This window comes from Rattus rattus, chromosome 13 (genome assembly GCF_011064425.1).
Source record: "Rattus rattus isolate New Zealand chromosome 13, Rrattus_CSIRO_v1, whole genome shotgun sequence".
Classification (NCBI taxonomy): Eukaryota; Metazoa; Chordata; class Mammalia; order Rodentia; family Muridae; genus Rattus; species Rattus rattus.
This window is the reverse complement of record NC_046166.1, coordinates 8,750,734-8,769,142: the sequence shown is the minus strand read 5'-3', so window position 1 is coordinate 8,769,142 and position 18,409 is coordinate 8,750,734. Positions and strand designations below refer to the sequence as shown.

The 18,409-nt window shown below is 46.8% G+C and overlaps 1 protein-coding gene across 1 annotated transcript in view; it reads left to right on the top strand.

Moving 5' to 3' along the window:
• The window catches only part of Wdfy4 (WDFY family member 4), a 210,618-nt gene that overhangs the window by 126,286 nt on the left and 65,923 nt on the right, over nt 1–18,409 (top strand). The window contains exons 41-44 of the mRNA XM_032919360.1: nt 323–374; nt 2,830–2,996; nt 12,810–12,958; nt 18,275–18,395. Of these exons, the coding sequence (XP_032775251.1) occupies nt 323–374; nt 2,830–2,996; nt 12,810–12,958; nt 18,275–18,395 (489 nt within the window). The remainder of the gene's footprint in view (nt 1–322; nt 375–2,829; nt 2,997–12,809; nt 12,959–18,274; nt 18,396–18,409) is intronic.

The following is an 18,409-nucleotide window of genomic DNA, read 5'->3' as shown; positions in this document are numbered from 1 at the left end:
GTTACTGGTCCCTGTGGCTGGCTAGACTGGCTATCCCAGATCTTCATGTTGATCAATGTAGGCGTCCAGCATGCTGCCCGATCCCAGCCTGGCACCTCCTTGGTAATTACCGTAAATCCTACTTAAAGGAAGACTGCATTGCAGCTCTCACTCGGAAACAATAAACACTTGCCTTTTCACACGGTCCTGTAGGGTTTATTCTTGCCCTTGTATCTGAGTCTGGAGTAACTTGAGGGAATTGCACACCTATTTGTGAATTTGAGAAAGGAATCGGGCACAAAAATCTGGGATTTATTTTCTCTTCTCTCTCATCCTATTTCAGGAGAGCCAAGACCAAAGGGGTGATGTTTCTCAGACAAATGCTGAAAACCAAGGTATCAAGTTTATAAATTTATCTTTGTCTTTTGAGTAATTAAACATTTTGCTGATTTCATTGGATACCTCACTAAGGATATTAGTCTCTGTATCTGTCTCTCTGTCTCTGTCTCTCTCAATTTGTGTGTGTGTGTGTGTGTGTGTGTGTGTGTGTGTGTGTGTGTGTGTGTGTGTGTGTAGGGGAAGGTATGCTGGGAACAGGAGCTGTTGGCACACAAGCTCTTTAATACTGTGCTTCAGAATGAAGGGGATTCACTCCAGACCCAGCTCTCTGTGACTTGGAGAGTTTTAGTAAGCTTAGAACAGTAAGTATGGGTGTATCATCAATCTGATTTATTTGGGAGACTTTTAAAATGCCCTAAATCAATACAAATAGATGCTTAGCACGTGACCAAAACACGTAGAAGGATAATAATATGTCTTAGAATAAAAATGGATGGCATAGATATTTAATACTTTCACACTGAACTCTTCTACTACAAAACACAAACTACATGACAGTCGTCACAGCTTAAAGACAGACAATGGGTAGAGTCACTTTTGACTTTCCAGAAATCTAGAACACACACACAGAGAGAGAGAGAGAGAGAGAGAGAGAGAGAGAGAGAGAGAGAGAGAGAGAGAGAGAGGAGGGGGAGGTTGAGTTTGTGTTTTTACTTATGACTGCCTTCTGAGAAGTAAAGTTGTACCTTTCAAGCTCACACCTTCAGCCTTTGAGTTCCTTGGGTCTTAGGGGTGGTCAGTGACGACTCCCCAATGCTTGCAGCATCCCTGCACTATTAAGCCTGAGTAGCAGGTTTGCTGATGAGGTTGCTGTCTGCTGGCTGCCAGTGACAGAACCCCAAAACCGAGAATCTCAGGCTCTGATCGCAGGTTGACTTTGGGGTTCCACGGTGGCACAGGACTCAGGGTGGCAATGCGCTCCTTAGCTTCTTTTCTCTACGCTCTAAGCTCCCAGCCCCAATAGCACGGCATCCTCACCCGCTCCACCTCTTTGAGGTAGGGGCTAAGTGGTGGGAAGTGTGTGCTGACGTCCCACAGATACGTTCTTGGGCTGCTTCCTCCTCTGGTTAGATGCAGAACCTATAGGTGTCTGTAACCCCGGGCTTCCTAATATTGCTAGTACAAAATATGGGCCTCTTGCAAAAGAGTAATAAGGGCCTTCTTAGATGCCAGTCCGTACAGCAGTATACTCCATTCAGGTGACACAGCCAGTGAGGACTGGCTCTGGGGGCAGCAGACACTTTCATCCTCCCAAATGCAAGGTTCCTGGGCTGGAAGGTTGTTAAAGAGCTGAGCTTTGGCACAAAAAAAAGAAAAAAAAAATGACTCGCAGCTTTGCAGCACGGAGCATGGGCACGCTCGGGCCACGTGAGCACAGAAGGAGTAAGATGAGGACATCCATTTTGTCATCTGCTTCGCTTAGATCCAGATGTCCTGGTTCTTGGCAAACAAATCTAGAAATGAGCAGAAATGACAGCAAGGCAGCATTTTTGTTGCTGCTGCTGCTGCTGAAGCCGTCGTTGTCTCTAAAGAGCGGGGGAGGAGCGTGTTGATAACGAAACAGTCACATGATGGGATACTTCATACCATTTAAATTTTCGGGAAAACCTTAAAATGGATTGGGAAGGTACTTATGACATAACCTTGGATGAAGTCTTGTAAATGTGACATTTAGATTATGTCAAAAAGTCACGTGTACACGTACATAAAGAAAAGACCGGAACCTGTCAGTCACAGTGCAGCTAAGCATACTGGGGCAGGAAAGACCTTGCATTGTACTCCGGGAGGCCTGCTACCCGGTCCCGCTAATTCAGTAGCCATATGGTCTTGGGCGAAGCCTCAAGCCTTATTCAGATATTTTCATTTGCAAACTGAGGAGGAGATGCTGCAGCTGAGGCAGGGCTGTGTAGACCAACGCTACCACAGCGTCCAGCCCGAAGCCCCTACTGGAGACTGACACTTGTCATGCTTTAGGGCACACAAGTGTGTTCTATTTTTTATCAGTGCCTCATGACACTTCTGATTCCCTTAAACAAGATGCTAGTGCTTGCTAGAAACATGGATGGTGCCCTCGTAGAAGAGAGAACAAATGGGTTCAGAAGGAGCACAGCCTAGACAGACCTAAGGAGAGATGCCCCGTTGATCAGTGAGGATGAATTCCAAAATGTTGCCTTGCGTCTGTTTAATAGCTGTAGAGGGGCCAGGGCTGGGCACACCCAGTTGAATCAGCTTGCAGGTAGGTGAGCTGTAGCATGGGTCAGGTGGCTATGTTACTTCTCAGAACAGTGGAAGGGCACATCGACCACCTCTACGACCACCTCTTCACCGTAGCCTCACAGTTCCTCTCAGTGACAGGGGCTCATGTTGTGTGTTTCCATGTGTGTGTTTTTCATGTTGTGTGACTTCATGTGACTCACACCAAGACAGTGTGTCCAGTTTTCAGGATTGCAGACAAGCTGACAATAGAGGAAGCCGAGAGCAGGCCGGATGAGGTGGGAGTGGACTGCACCCAGTTGACCTTCTTCCCTGCTTTGCATGAAAGTCTGCACTCAGAAGACTTCTTGGAACTATGCCGGGAAAGACAGATCATTCTACAAGAGCTTCTTGATGGAGAAAAGGTAATAAACACATGGGTAGAGCCTCAGTAATCCATTAAGACTGTCTGATGGGACAGAAATGGGATGCCATCGCTCATATAGAGAATCTTCAATAGTGTTCATACACTACGTACAAAACGAGCAGAGTGGGCAGGTTCCTAATTTCTATGGTCTCCTATACACCCTATGTCGGAACATCATCTACAAGATGAGACTCAAGCTAACAAACTGTTGTGTAAAATGTCTTCTAAATGCTTCACCTGACCTTGTAGCAGCTCCTGGGCCTTGCATCAAAATCTGGCCACCCCGAAAGGTGCACCTACACTTGGTGGAGCACTGTTTTGACGTTCCCTCGCCATCACTCGGGCCTAGGAGTGCGTGGGTTGACTTGTGTGTAGTGTCATGCGTCTTTCCAAGGATCGTATGGGGAGGAAGTATGTACAAGTCTGGGAGACGGGCTAGAGCTGGTGGGCACAGAATTTTGGGTCCCAGTGTGTGGTGTTTGGGCAACCCAAACTACTGTATCTGTCCGGGCATGGGCACGGGATTGTGTATTAGCTTTAGATTGCTACAATGAAATAATTAAGAAAGGTTACTTATAAAGACAAAAAAAAATTGTTTAGGCCTAGAGTTCTGGAGTTTAAGTCCAACATAAAGTGAAAATAAATAAATAAATATATAAATAAATAAATAAATAAATGCAATAAAAATAGGTAAGTATGAAAGATGCCCAGCCCTACAATGCTCTGTGTTAGTTTCCCATCGCTCACATATGGACCTGAGCTTAGCGATTGAAACAATGCCCATAAACTCCCTGGGGAATCCAGCACTATAGGGACTCTGCTCTGCTGGTTCAGGTAGAGCCTCATGGTATAGGGACACTACCAGTGGCTGGGGAGCCTTTTGGAGACTCTGGGAATCCATTCTTTTCCAGGCTCGTTCAGATGCTGGACTTCGGTCCGTGACTATGAGTGTGTGAGGGTTGATGGCTGAGTCCTGCTCAGCTTGTTGGGAAAGGCGTGCACCCTTCGCCTTGTGGTCCCCTCTCTCCATCTTCCTTGCCAGCAAGCAGCCTGCGTGGCAAACCTTTCTTACTAGTGAGTCTCTGTTTCTGCCTCACTCAGTCTTTCTCCTCTGTTGCTAATCTCTGCTGGACTCCTGCTGCTGCTGGAATCAGAGGTCTCCTTGGCCTCACCAGATGATCCACGAAGCTCTCCAATTGTCAGACCCCCTCAGAGCACCAGCCTGGGATCGCAGGGGATATCTTTAAGTTACAACCTGCTACCCTGGGTATTCCCTGTGCGCGCTTCTCACCCAATGCCCATCTTTCAGCTTCTGGGAAAACTCTATAGACATTCAAGTGTTCTTATTCTTCTGAGACCAACAGGGTGGTGGTTTTGGGAGGGGGGGCAGGGTCAGCCTTTCCTGAGCTCAACTGTGGGTAAGCTCTGAGGTTTATAGGCCTGTCCCAGAAGAATCCCAGTTCCAACTTCTTGCAGCAGACAGAAATCCTTGACACATTCCCTGTGTCTGAGAGTCTTGTCTTTGCCATTGGATGGCTTTCTCAGGTACACGTGCCATCCAGTGACAGCCTTCTTGGGCTCTCATTCCAGTGGACTAGGATCTGGACTGTGTATAAGTGACCGCCTTTCCTATATAGAGGCGAAGCAAGCAGCAGGGGCTTCATCCTCCCTGGGGCTTTACTTAAGCTTCAGTCTTTCTCCGCTCCGCTGTCACACAGCAGGACGCTGTCACAGTGCCCAGCAGGGGTCCCTAGAATGTGCTTGAATCCCAGCAGGGGTAAAAAGATGTGAGAAAGCTCCCACTTAGTGCTGTGTGATCCTGTACCTGCAGGGAGAGGCTGGGTGGGGGAGGAGGAAATGCAATATCAACAACCAGAACTGGAAGCAGACATCTGTAGGAGATGGGTCTCACCCAGGCAGAGCACTGGTGCTTGGATTCATTTCATAGGTCGTGCTTGATGCCCTCCTGCATAGGTCACATGCCTGGTCTCTAGGACATAGTTCCTGGTCTATTGTGGCCTTAGCTCTGGTCTCTAATGACCTCATCTCTGGTTTACCAGAGTCTTATCCCTAGTCCATCATTGTAACTGGACTTTTGGCTACTTTATTGGGTTCTTTTATCTACCTCCCTCCCAAACTTTATTCCACCCTCCCTATCCCTTAAGTAGGAGAGAAAGAAGGTTAGAGAGGAAGGAGGGTATTGATCTTGATCTTGTTAGATTACTTCCTGCTGATTAGGGGCATTGTGTTAGTTCCTTGGGGCAAGTCTGGTCTTTCTTGTCAGGATATCTCCAACCCTCAACCAGCCATCTAACAACCAGCAAGCAGCATTGGAGGGAGCTGCAGCTTCTGTCTCTGTCTGGGCTCTGGCATTTACACACCGGGCGAAGAGTTCCCAGAGTTCCAAACATGAACTACAGCTGGCAAAATCATGCACCTACCAGAGCACAAGAGTAATCATAGTTAGATGTTGGGGAAGCAGCCCCATATCCCACACCTGGGATTAAAACAAAAACATATTCCCTTAGCACAACCGGGTTTTATTATGTTATGGGAAACGAACATTCTCACGCCACACACGGCCTTGGGCTTGGCGTCTTCTGACTTTATCTCTAGTCTGCCATGTCGATGATCACTAGTGTATGAGTATCTTATTCCCACTCTTTCATGCTCTTATCCCTCGTCCTCTGTGATGTTGCTTGGTTTACCATTGCTTTGGTCAAGCATGGAACTAGAGTTTGAGGTGGGATGTGTGGGTGGGGGGACTTCAAAGTATGAACACACTCAAGTGAATATAAAGTTTACCCATGTCTTCACAAGACGGCAGACCTCCCCCAGCTTCCAAATGTCCTAGGACAGAACATGGCAGTGTAGGCATGTTGGCACCTCAGAGTCTCATCTTCCTTCCCTCGGCTGCCTCAATACCCGTTATTCTTGTTCCTAGAGACCCCAGGCATAACTTCCTTCTAGTGAGCCTGGTGGTCTGTCTCTGCGGAGACCTTTGGAGTTGCAGGCTCTGTCCAGGACCCAGGGAAGTCACAGCCCTGGTACCCCAGGGTGGCTTCAGCCAAACTCATTTTCCTGTGTGATCAGCTGAGCCCTCGCTGCCTCCAGCAATACCTGGGAAAGTAATTACTCCGTTACTCAGCGCTGCCTTTGCACCATTGATTAATGATTCCCAGAACTACAGCACATTTCCCTGCAAACAGCTCCATTTGCTGTTTGTGTGGTGGATTTAATGCATGTTAATTGTGGGCCCGTCAGTCATTACATTCTGGGGATAGCATCTCGTACCCTTCCATGAAGGCTCTGGATCCATCTAGACTTAGAACTCTATTCCAGTGTTAGATTCTGTCTGCCGTTTGTTATTCTCTTTGAATACGTGACAAGTTAAACAACTGAATTTTTTTTAATATAAACTAAAGGTCAAATGTGACTTTGACCATAGTAGCCCAATCAAGGGGAGAGGTTTTTGCTCTGGATAGCATCTCTCCCAAGCTCTTCCCAGGTATTTTTTAACTAAGGCTGCTTGCAGGAGGTTAACAAGGGTATTGGCGTTGTTGTTTCCCAACTGCCTGTTTTAGAGAATCACTGGGACTTGACAAAAAGCACAGCTGCCCATCTCATCCTGGATTAATGCCTTCCGAGGCCCTCTGCAACATACCTTTTACACTAGGTGATCCTCGAGTCGGCCTATAACGTGACTTCTTCATTTCTGTACATGCATGAGCTCATATACATGTGCACATACCTATATGCACACACATGCATGCGTGTGGCTGGCCCTTTTCCTAATTATATGGAAGTGCTTCCTTCAAACACATATATTTAAATATGTATGTATGCATACACATGGGAGACACCCTTCACTGCATTTTCAGTAGCTTGTCCTTGCTCACCTTAGCTTTATAGCAGCTCCGATTAGGCCATAAACCTCTTGAAGGCATGATTCCATTCATTCTGTGTCTGCAGTGTGGGGGGCACTTGCTAACACTGCTGTGTGAGAGTAAATGAGAGGAATGAATAGGTGTATTCCAAGCGGTAGGCCTAAGTCTACCTAGCTGCCTCTGCCTAGCTGGTGTTACCTCTTAATGAGTGTTCTTCGTATCATCTATGCCAGCATCTTCTAGGCGTGCTCTCAAAATGCTACTTCTAAGCCCCAATTCTGCACCTGCTGAAATGAAACTTTTAGGAAAGCGGGCTGTGGCTGTGAGGTTTGCGCAGCCGCCTCGATGACTCTTACCTGCTCCACCGTTTCCAGGGAACACCTATCATAGGTTAGTTTTTTCTCACTGTGGCAAAACTCTTGAGGAAAACAACTTTAAAAAGAAAGGTCTGTTCTAGCGTATAGCTCCTAGAGGTTTCGGCCCTGCTGCTTTAGGTCTGAGTTAAGGGAGAATATCATGGTGGCTGAAACATGTGGCCGGGATTGGTTGCTCACTGGTGACCAGGGAGCAGCAAGGGAAAGTGGGCATCCAGGCAAAGGAAAGGCCCAAAGTGACTTACTTTCTCCAACTAGGGCCCACGTCTTAGTAAGGCATGACACGGCAAGTCCATCCGTGGATTGATACATTGATTAATTAGGCTGCACCCCTCAGGATCCAGCCACCTGTCAATTTTCCCATCAGCCATCTGGCTCAGCAGACCCTCAAGTCCAGGTTTATCACACTCAGAGATCCTGGCTGGATGCACTGTCAATGAAGTACTAATAAGCATGTCACTAGTGACTGCAGGGATGACACCGTGCTTCGAACCGTCTTTGCGATTTGTGGTACGTTTCACATTACGCTGGAGCAGGCAAACAGTGTCAATGTCACCGTCTTTCCACCTGGTCCCCAGAGCCTGCAGAGAGAGAAGGGAGACTTGACTTTGCTCGCTGTGGAAGTGGCACAGCCAGGCAGGCAGGGGGCATCCCTGTTCCTTGTCTCAGAGAGAGTTCTTGAAGAGACCGAGCGCTGCACTGCTTTGCCTCATGGCTGTGCTGGTGCGCTCAAACAAGTGGAACCTCCACATTGCTTCAGGATTCTTTTCTCTCATTACTGGTGTGACTGAAGCTCAAGGTAATTGTGGTCCACGTAGAAAAAGTAGGGACTTTTGATGGGAATGAAGCCAAATATGATTTTTGTAGCCTGTCCCTTTTTGACAGTTTTAATTTAGTTTTTCTCAGCATTTTTTTTAAAATCAAGTGTATAATCAAACCCTCATACTCTTGGAGGCTATCAATGGATTCAACCACCTGTGAACCATATATATATATATATATATATATATATATATATATATATATATATATATATGGCATTGTGTCCATACCAAACCCTTGCAAACTTTTTCATTCTTCCCTAGACAATACAGGACAGCAGTGTAGACAGTCCTGGCACGATATGAAGTATTGTAAATCATCTAATGATTATTTAAAGCATTAGGAGAGGTAGAAGGGACTCCAGTATATGTGAAATCTGGTAGCACGGAGGTTCTGGAAGCATCCCCAAGGATACCAAGGGATGATTGCACCTGAGTTGTTCACTAGTCCTAATAGCATGCACTGAGGGCACAAGGAAGAGTTACATCGTTCATCTGCTCTTACATAGAAGAGAGAGACTAACCTGGTGGGCCTCTCCAATGATAGCTACTTCTGCTGACCCCTCTGGGCCTCAGCTTTTCCACCCACAAACTGTAGTACTGCACAAGATTGTAGACTAATTTTGCCACCGACAGCTTCCAGAGCTGCATGGCTGGTTGACCTTGCCCTTCCTGGACACCCCACTGAGTGCTCTGGGGCCATGTCCTCTTATAAGCCGACACCCAGGGACTCTGGTTGTTGTTGTCCCCCCAGCCTCTCTGGCTGTGCAGACAACCTGTTGGTCACTGTCCGCAGATGGAGGTATATTAACGTTCTTAGTTATCCACCCACTGGGAATGACTATACATCATCTAGCGGGTCTTTAAAAAGTTCTCCTGGAGAAGCAAAAGTTCCCCTTGTCTGAAGTGATCGATAGCCTCAAGGCATGAGGGATTTCTTAGTCATGAGTAAACACGGATGGATCCCTCCCAGGGCTAATTTAAATGGAAGAGCAGGTAATAGTTCACTTGGGCTCATTTTCTAGTTTTTAAAATGCCATCTCTTTTCTAGCAGAATCAATTTTTAAGCTATTAACCCAGCTCTCTTTAGACATTTTTCTTGCGGTTTGGTTTATTCTGGTTGTTACTTAAGCCTCCCCAAAGGGAAGCATCAGATCAGATTGTGGCATGTGCTCCAAGCCCCACGGCAGGAAGTGTGGTGGTTTTAACGGGATGGTACCCAGGGAGGGGAGATGTCCTAGGGGTGCCTATGCTAGCATTGCTGCTCTGGCGTCACTGTAGCACCTTATGAACTTGGCGACGGGACCTCAAAGTTTGCACCCGTGAAAGATAGAAGAAAAAAGTTTAAGCTGCCCGGAGTAACTCTCTCTTATCAGTCTCTATTGTGATACTACACTGAAGGACTTGAAGCTCGTCGCTTTATGAAGAAAAGAGATTCCTTTAGGTCTGTGAGTCTGAAAGACTGAGGGCCCATATGTGGTGATTGTATTCTAGATGGCAGAGTCTCAGGGTGACGCGGGGCATCATGTGACAGATACAGGGAGTGTGTGCGTGCGTGCGTGCGTGCGTGTGTGTGTGTATGTGTGTATCTGTGTATGTGTGTATGTGTGTGTGTGTGTGTGTATGTATGTGTGTGTGTGTGTGTGTGTGTGTGTATGTGTGTGTGTGTGTGTGTGTGTGTGTGTGTGTGTGTATGTGTGTATATGTGTGTGTGTATGTGTGAGTCTGTATATATGATGTGGATGTGCATGTGTATATGTATAGACATGTGTGTGTCTGTGTGTATGTGTGTATGTGTGTGTGTGTGTGACTATGTATCTTTCTTTTGTTATATTCGTTTAAGGAAAGCACTCAGTCTTAGAGGTTTCCAACCTGATGAATTTTTTTAAACACTAGTATACTACATATTATAAATATAATACACACACACACTCTCTCTCTCTCTCTCTCTCTCTCTCTCTCTCTCTCTCTCTCTCTCTCTCTCTCTCTCTCTCTCTCTCTCTCGGGGGCCCAGAGAAACCTCCTCTATACCCTTACCTCACAATGAGCATTAAATTTTGAGTCCTTGGGAAATATACTTAAACTGGATTCAACTTGTAGCACCCTCCTAACAGTGCTGGTGAGGCATAGTGCTACTTTGCCAGGGAGCAGTTGGTGATAGCTGTGGGAATTTAAAGCCCCCTCAACCTTAGCCTCCAGTCTGGTTTCTAGAGCTTTATTCCTTCGCTGAATTTCCATCAATTCAAAGTGACACGCGCAGAATGAGTTTGGCAGCGCTGCGTATGCCAAATATTTGAAAGCACTCGAATCTGTAAAAGATTGGTCAACGTACGCTACCCGGGAGTAACCTGCGGCTATAGTGAAAACCGGACGAGTCCACAGGAGGCCGCTGGGAAGGGGGTCTGCAGTGGGCTGTGCGAGGGAAAGACTAGCTGTAGCAAGACAACTGAAATATGGTGCTTATGTGAAGACAGAAAAATGTGAGGAAAGCCAGACTCGAGTTCAGAAGGCCTTTGTGAGGCAGCCAGGCATTCCCTGATTCCTGGCCTGTTTCCCCTCTAGTCTTTGTGAACTCACTGCAAGATGAAATATCCCAAAACCACAGTGCACCGAATCCGCCACACCAAATCATGGAGTTCACAAAACCACTGAATCTACCAACCTGAACCACTGAGTCCACCAAACTACTAAATCTACCAACCGAACCAAACCAAACCAAACCAGAGTCCACCAACCTAACCTCTGAGTCCACCAAACCTAACCACTGAAATCACCAAGCCTAATCATTGATATAGCAAACTGATTGGCTCTAAGGTAAAGCCCTAACTCCCTTTTCCAAAGGCCTCACCAGCTCAGGCTGTGTTTGCAGGAACTGAGTCTCAAGCATAGGCTTTGCTGGAACAAACCATGTTCAAGCCACAGTACTGGTGTCTGTCGTGAAACGTCTACTCGCTTATCTAGTTTTTGAGATGGGGTTTGTGGACCAGGCTGGCTTCAAACAAGCCTTGCAACTAATTCTCCTAGTTCATGTTCTCAAGTACTGGGACTACAGATGCATGCCACATTCAGCCTTTAGACCACTTCCCAGCTACACACACACACACACACACACACACACACACACACACACACACACACACGTTACACAATACCTTCCCTCAGATTTTAGTATTGGCATTTACAGGTATGCGCCACACTCAGCCTTTGGGTCAATCTTTCCCAGCCACCCGTGCCCCTTTATACTTCACACTTCAGTGCCAGCATCGTCAGTGTGTGCCACCCCTGTCCTTCAGTTTCGCCTTCGTAAGGATGGAAACACTTGGAGACGATATGGATCTCAGCCTTATTCTTAGTCTTCTTGGGTTTCTTTCATTATTCATTCGTGCTGGATTCTAAGTCTTTGCATTGTCCCAGGTCAGAATCCCTGGAAAGCAGGCTAGCATCTCTACTTGGCTGTGCTCTCAGGAAGTATTTCCAAGTGGGGAAGAAGTCAGAGCTGGCCTGGTGCTTTGTAATGCAAAGCTGGTCACGCCCAAGCAGGGGCTTTGAATTGAGACAAAGGGGTTCTGGCTTCCTGAGTCCTTGTTGGCCTATTGCTAGGGGCAAGTCGTCACTGGGAAGGGATATGATCCTGCCCCGGATGCTCTCTGTCCATGAAGAAGTGTGTCCTGTGGTTCAGGAGCACATGTGCCATGTGTCCACATGAGCCATAAATATCCTGCACCCATACTCGCTGTGGCTTTACAGCGACAGCAGTACCAAGCTTACCCTTGTTCTGAACATACCTGGGTTCTGTTCCTGGATCAGCTACCCCATTGGCTGTTACCAGATGGTCCCTAGACAAACGTTTGTCCCCAGGAAACCTTGTCTCATTATGAACCGGGGAATACTTTGTGTGTTTTGGAGCTTGATGTAAGAGAGATGACTTTCACATTCTTAGGGACGATAGCAGTGAGTCCCAAGTGATAACCTGCAAAACAATCCCCAGCCTAAGGCTCAGGAAATGTGGCAGAAGAAGGGGCCAGAGAGATTGTAAGGGCCAGAGAATTGAGGAGTTTATTGGCACGTGTGTCTCCTAGGAATGTCAGAAGATACTCCTTGAAAAGTTTCCAACATGGCGACCTAAACGCGAGCCAAACAAGGGCAAGAACAATAGATGTGCTAATGTGTATAGGAGAAAGCACCAGAGGCTTAACCTCCATAAAGAACTGCAGGCAACTGCAGAAAGCCGAGAGCAGGAGGAATAGTCTCCTACCGGAAGCACACTAATTGGTTATTCAATACCAAACGGTCAGCCGTGAAAGCATACACACAAGTAACATTACACAGACTGAACAGGTTATATTTTAAAATACATGTGCATGTGGCAATAATTAGTGCCAAGAGAGATCTTGAATTTGAAAAGGAGTAAGGAGGGGTATGTCAGAGAGGGTTTGGAGGGATGAAAGGGAAGGGAGAAATAGTATAATTATAATTTCAAAAATAAGAAATATACATTTTAAATGACACCCGGATGGGTTGATTAGGGTGGTTGTACCAATGGGTAGATTAAAAACTACACAGGGTGATAGGTATCAATGGGCCAAGCGGGTTGTGACTGATAGTGTAGCCTGTCCTTCTTGCAAGCCACTGCCGCTGAGCCCTCCAAACGTCCGGTGAGTTCTTTGTAAAAATCATGGGCACGTTTCACAGGAATGCAGTCTGACGCTGGGACTCTCTCTCCCTCCAGGTGTCACAGAAGGTCCCCATGGTGATCGTGCAGGGCCACCTGGTCTCAGAGGGGATCCTGCTCTTTGGCCAGCAGCACTTCTACGTTTGTGAGAACTTCACTCTGTCTCCTACAGGCGATGTCTACTGTACCCACCACTGCTTATCCAAGTGAGTTCCCTACTCCCCCACCCCCTTCAGTCACATCAGGGTATATAGTCAACAACCGTCTGATTGCCCATTGTTCTCTATGAGACAGTGGCTGCACTCGACTGATATGGGCTATACAGACAGGCTTCTTGGAAAAAAGATCTGGAACAAAACATACACGATATGTGTGCACTCTGTTACCATAGTTGGGAGACATCCTGGCTCTGGTGTGGTAAGGGAGAGCTTCCTGATGATATGGCTAAGATCTAATTAGGGCCGTGATTTGGATAGGACTTTCCCAGTCATTATCCAGGTAGGGTGGCTCATGGGTGATCCCAACGCTCAGGCAAGGAGGCAAGGAGACGCCGAGTTTGAGGAAAGCAAGAGCTTTAAGTGAGAATCCCATCTCAAGAAATACACCACGAAGCAACCAAATGAGGAACAGAAGTGGGGTCTTCCGTCTTTACCACAACTAGTAGCAGACATCGTAGCAGGAAATCTTAAGGCCCCTCTGCAGTGACCGATGTCTGCTCTTTTGAGGTTCAGCCAGCTCCTACTGACTAGCACTCCACAGAGTACTCCACTCTGTGCTCATGAAGGACAGCCATTCGAAGTCAGACCAAGAGTGTTTTGTAGTTGTCAAGTTGTGTGTTTTCTCGTGGTCATTGTTCTTAACAGCTGAACAGTTTTTCCACATGGTCTGCAAAGGGTCCTATGGTGACAGAGCAACTTCTTAGTCTAGTGACTTTCAAAGTGGCTTACTCTAGACTTGTCACCCAGAGGGATCATTAACACACAGACCTCTGGGCTCTGACCTTTCTCTAGTTTCCAATCTAGTAGGTCTGGTGGGATCTCATATTTTGCCAGCTCCTAACTCAGGCTGACTTTGCTAGTGACCAGGGACTGTATACCTCAAAAGCCACTGTTTTCAGAATTCAGTGTTGACCTCTCAATAGTAAGAGTTTTATTTCCCAGCCATCGTGATTTCAGGAAGCCAGAATTAAAGGGTATGTGCAAGAGTGTCTGCCAGCCCACCCTGTTTAGATTACTGTTGAAATTTGCTTCGTCGTACCTACTGACATCGCGTCCTCTTTTGCTAATTTCCGTCTTTTATTCATACCAAAGCCTCTCCCATCGCTACAAGTCTTTGATGATTTTCCGAAGTTGGAGGAGCGTAATTAATATTTGGCCCACTCATCCCCTCTGCTCACTCATGTTTTATTGATACTGATCGATACAGACAGTGGATCTGCAGGCTGGCCTTTCTACACTGATGAAAGCTCTCTACTCTTCCTATTGCTCAGCATGGCCATGTAACGACACACACAAGCCATTGCTTCAAGCTTGGGCTTGGATTAAGCTGGCCTTAGATAAGATGCTATCGATCAGCTACACTTTGTTTTAATCATCAAGTTGTCTATCCCTGTATTTGTAATAGAAGCCCAGTGGTTGGACATTTTTACTTGTAATGGCGGGAGTGATTTCCCTTGTCTGGAAATGTACTTTCTAAAATGCAAATAGAGTGGAAACAACTGACTACCCTGAGGTATCTCCAGGGAATCGCCTGGGTATTTTTAGTCACCTCAAGGAAGTGTTTGATAATCAGACAGTCACCACCCCCACCAGCCTTCCCTCAGGCCTGAGAAGATGCTGGCACTGCTAGAGAAGCCGCTCTCCCAGCCAGGCTCCCAGATCCTGTCAGATCAATGGGAATTAGGCCTTATGTTGACCATGAAGACTAAGAAAGGTACATAAATAAGCCTGTTAAAAATAAAGCTGGGTCAACTCTGAAAAGCTTCTCTAAAAGCCATCAAATTGAGCACAGCTGAGCATTAGACCTTGGAAGAGACTTGTGTCTTCTCCATAAAAATATCTCCAGTCAAGTCCAAGAACACTGAACACCCCATAGGTGACTGGACTTAGGCATGTACTGCAGAGGTGCAGAGGTCAGGAGAAGCTTGGCTCTTAGTTATACTGTACTCTCTCCTTGGTGGAATGTTTAGCGGCTGTATTCATTTGTTAGGGCTGTCAAGAATTAAGTGGCCTAAAAGGATCATAGAATTTTATACTTAAGCTAAAAGGATGAATCAAGGTGTCAAAGCAGCACTTTCTCAGCTGCTCAAGGGAAGAAGTCTTCCTTTCTCCTCAGCTTCCGGTGTCTGGACAAACCTTGGAATTCCTTGGCTTGTCTCTAGATACATCTGCCAGCTACACAGCCGTCTTCTCTCTCAGGTCTTCACACAAGTGCCTTTCTATGATGTCATCAGTTGTATTCAACTAGGGCCCACTCCAGTGACTTGATTTTTTTTACCTGATGGCTTCTATAAATGTCCCATTTTCCAAATAAAGTCACACGGTGACCAAAGCATATCTCTTTAGGAAGTCATAGTTCTACCTTAAACAGTGGCGCCCATGGGAACCTTGGAGGTCAGATACAGAACACTCGTTCCATGTCTGTGGATAGTGTTGGGCATTGTTTCTCTATTGAATTCGGTTCTGCAAAATTACTAAGCATGTACTCCATGTGTGTAGCATGATGGTGGCACCACAGCGTCAGTGACCTGATATCTCTAAGGAGTATAGACCTCTGAGAGAGACTAGCTATACATTCCCGCTATCATTCTGACAAAATCGAGTGACTTCCCATAGAGGCAAACTGAAGTATATTTTATTTTGAAACCTACTTCAGCCGTCAAAGATTAGACCAGCCAGTGTCATGACTATCATTTACCTGACATAGTGGGTTTCCCTGATAGAATCATTAAAGTTTACACCACGGTCACTCGAGACGATTTCATATGTTGAGCCGATTGCCTGAAAGCAGAACGGCTAAACAGCATCCTGTGACCTGCAGCAACAGGTCCTCCGAATAATGAACAAGGACCAACCTGTTCCTTCCGTCCCATTAGCCCCGGATGTCTGGGGGCTGATCTATTTTGATTTATTTGACTTGATATGTAAGAATGGTTATCTAGAGCACCCAGTGACAATCTGCGTAAATACTCTGTGTGACCAACCTCAACTCGAGTGTCTCACAGTGAACTCAACAATGGACGTAGTTTAACTTTTCTAAGGATCCATGTCTGCCCATTCTGTCCTACATGGTTATGCAGTTCTTACAGGCATGAGAAAAAACATGGCTGTTTCTTTTCTTCCCCAAAAGCCCCATGTTCCAGTACAGGCTGCCCACGGTTCACAGGGGTTGGTCGAGGGACCTACAGCCTGGGGTAAACTAAAAAGAGGAAGTTGGAAAGGCCTCCAGGAAAACTCTGGAGAGCCTCCGAGGACACTGCTGAATGAACCTGAGTTTGAGAGTCAGGAGGACCTGGGTTTGATGCAATAGAAAATGCAGCCTTGGGGGAAGTGTCGCCTCTGGAAAGCACTTCCGGGTTTATAACTGGGAAGGAGCGTGTTGCATGTTCAGGGAAGACTCGTTTATGATCAAAATAAACACTGGACGGGGGCATCCTGAGCAGCTAGGGAGCATGGCAGTCACTGAGCAAGCACACACAGGGCTCAGGGGAAGAGGAGGGGACGGAAGCTATGAGCAAAGGCTGACTTTGCCCAGCCTGTACAGGAGATGCTGGACGACTCTGTGGAGGAGCTAAGGTGTAGAGAAGGTTTTCTGTAGGTCTCATCTCAGGAGCCTTGGAGCACAAGAGAGATTAGCGGTTGTCGTTCCCACCAGACCTTGGCCTGAATGCCTTCAGCTTACGCAAAGGGCGGGAGGTGGAATAAACACCACTGCCCCCGTGAAAGTCAGAAAGACTTGGAAACAGCTCAACTTCGACCCAGCGGTGTCTCTAGTAATGTACAACGGGCTTCAGCTGGCAACAGCCTCCTGGCCAAGGCTTTCCAAACCCAAACCACGGATTCTCTTTGATTAGCCCTACAGCGACCTGGCTCTGAGCAGAGGGTCCAGGATGGCTGCTCTGAGGAGGGCCAGGAGGGCTTGCAAAGAGCCTGAGTTCACGTCTTTGAGCTACCTGTATAAGGAGCGACCCAAAGAGTCCAGACTTCCACCCTGTCCTACAGGAATTGGATGTGAACGTAGAATCGCCTCATAGACTGGAAGCTGGGCCACCACTAACTAGACTAGAACCCCCAGCAGGTCTTTGGGAGCATGACTCCTCTCAGCCACAGAATGGTGGCATGGGGTCCTCTGGGACTCACACAGGAGGAGATGAATCAGTCTCCCTGCCACCACCCCTCTCCCCCATACCCACACCTTGGCAAGAGTTCATTCACTTCTGGCCTCTCTAGGCCTCTGATTAGGACATGAATTTCTTTTTTGGTGTGTTAGGGCAGATGTCATTTATCTGAATGGGAAATCTTATCAGAATGTTCAGAATGTTTGTGGTGATACACGCAGAGTTTGAGATAAGATAGAATCTAAATTAAAAAAAAAATGGCTACATGGCCCAGCTATTCATAAATGGATCTGTCTATAGAGAGAGTTAATTTTATTTCCCAAGACCCTATCAATCCATGTAAGTGCTGAGAGATCCCCGACTCACCTCAAATACACAGCACGTTCACTTTGGAAATAAGTATCCTGACAAATCTGAGGTTCTCTGCCCTCTCCACTTCCTTCCAAGGAGACAGGCTCATTCGGAACTGTTTGATGGAAAGCCTGCTGAGATCCCTATGTGGTCCCATTCCGGGACCATCTTCTATGTCCTACAGGCAACCCCTCCATGTTGCAGGAGGTGGGACTTAGGTCACGTGTGTCTCTGCTCTGTTTTTTGGTTGGATGCTGGTTGCCCTCCAAGGTCTAGCTTTGGAGAATTTAGAAGATGATCAATCAACATCCCTTTCTTTCAACAAAGCCTAGATCTTGCAAACCATATGAGTTCCAGGATCTGAATCTTTCTGCCATTTGAGATTATACCGTGTCTTCTAATTCAGTGGCCCTCTATCTTATGATAGCTTCATCCAACAGCTTTGGGTGGTCTATCTAAACAGCTTCCAGGGCCACTAAAGACTCGGGATTGGAGGAAGTGGGTCTGAAGTATCAAAGATCCGTGTAGTGTACCACATTTGCAGACTTCTGAACCTAGAGAGTTTTCTCCTATACTCAGCCCCTACACCCTGGGTCAACATGATTCTCTATCCAAGAGGCTAGTTCTCTGCCTACTCTTCAAAGGCAGAAAAGAGTAGATAGGGGAGACCATCAGCTTATCGTATCAGCAGAAATGTTGGCATAACTATGGCCTTCCTCTAGTGTAACTCTGAAAACTGAGGGGACAGGAGAGGGCCGTAACTGGGAGGAGCTTGTAAGCACCTCCTCCTATGGATGTCTCCATGTGTGCACAACATATCTTGTTTCCTTTTCAGTATCAGTGATCCTTTCATTTTCAACATGTGCAGCAAAGACCGGTCCTCTGACCATTACTCCTGCCAGCGCCATGCCTACAGTGACCTTCGAGAGCTCCGGCAGGCCCGCTTTCTCCTTCAGGTTAGTTGAGGGGT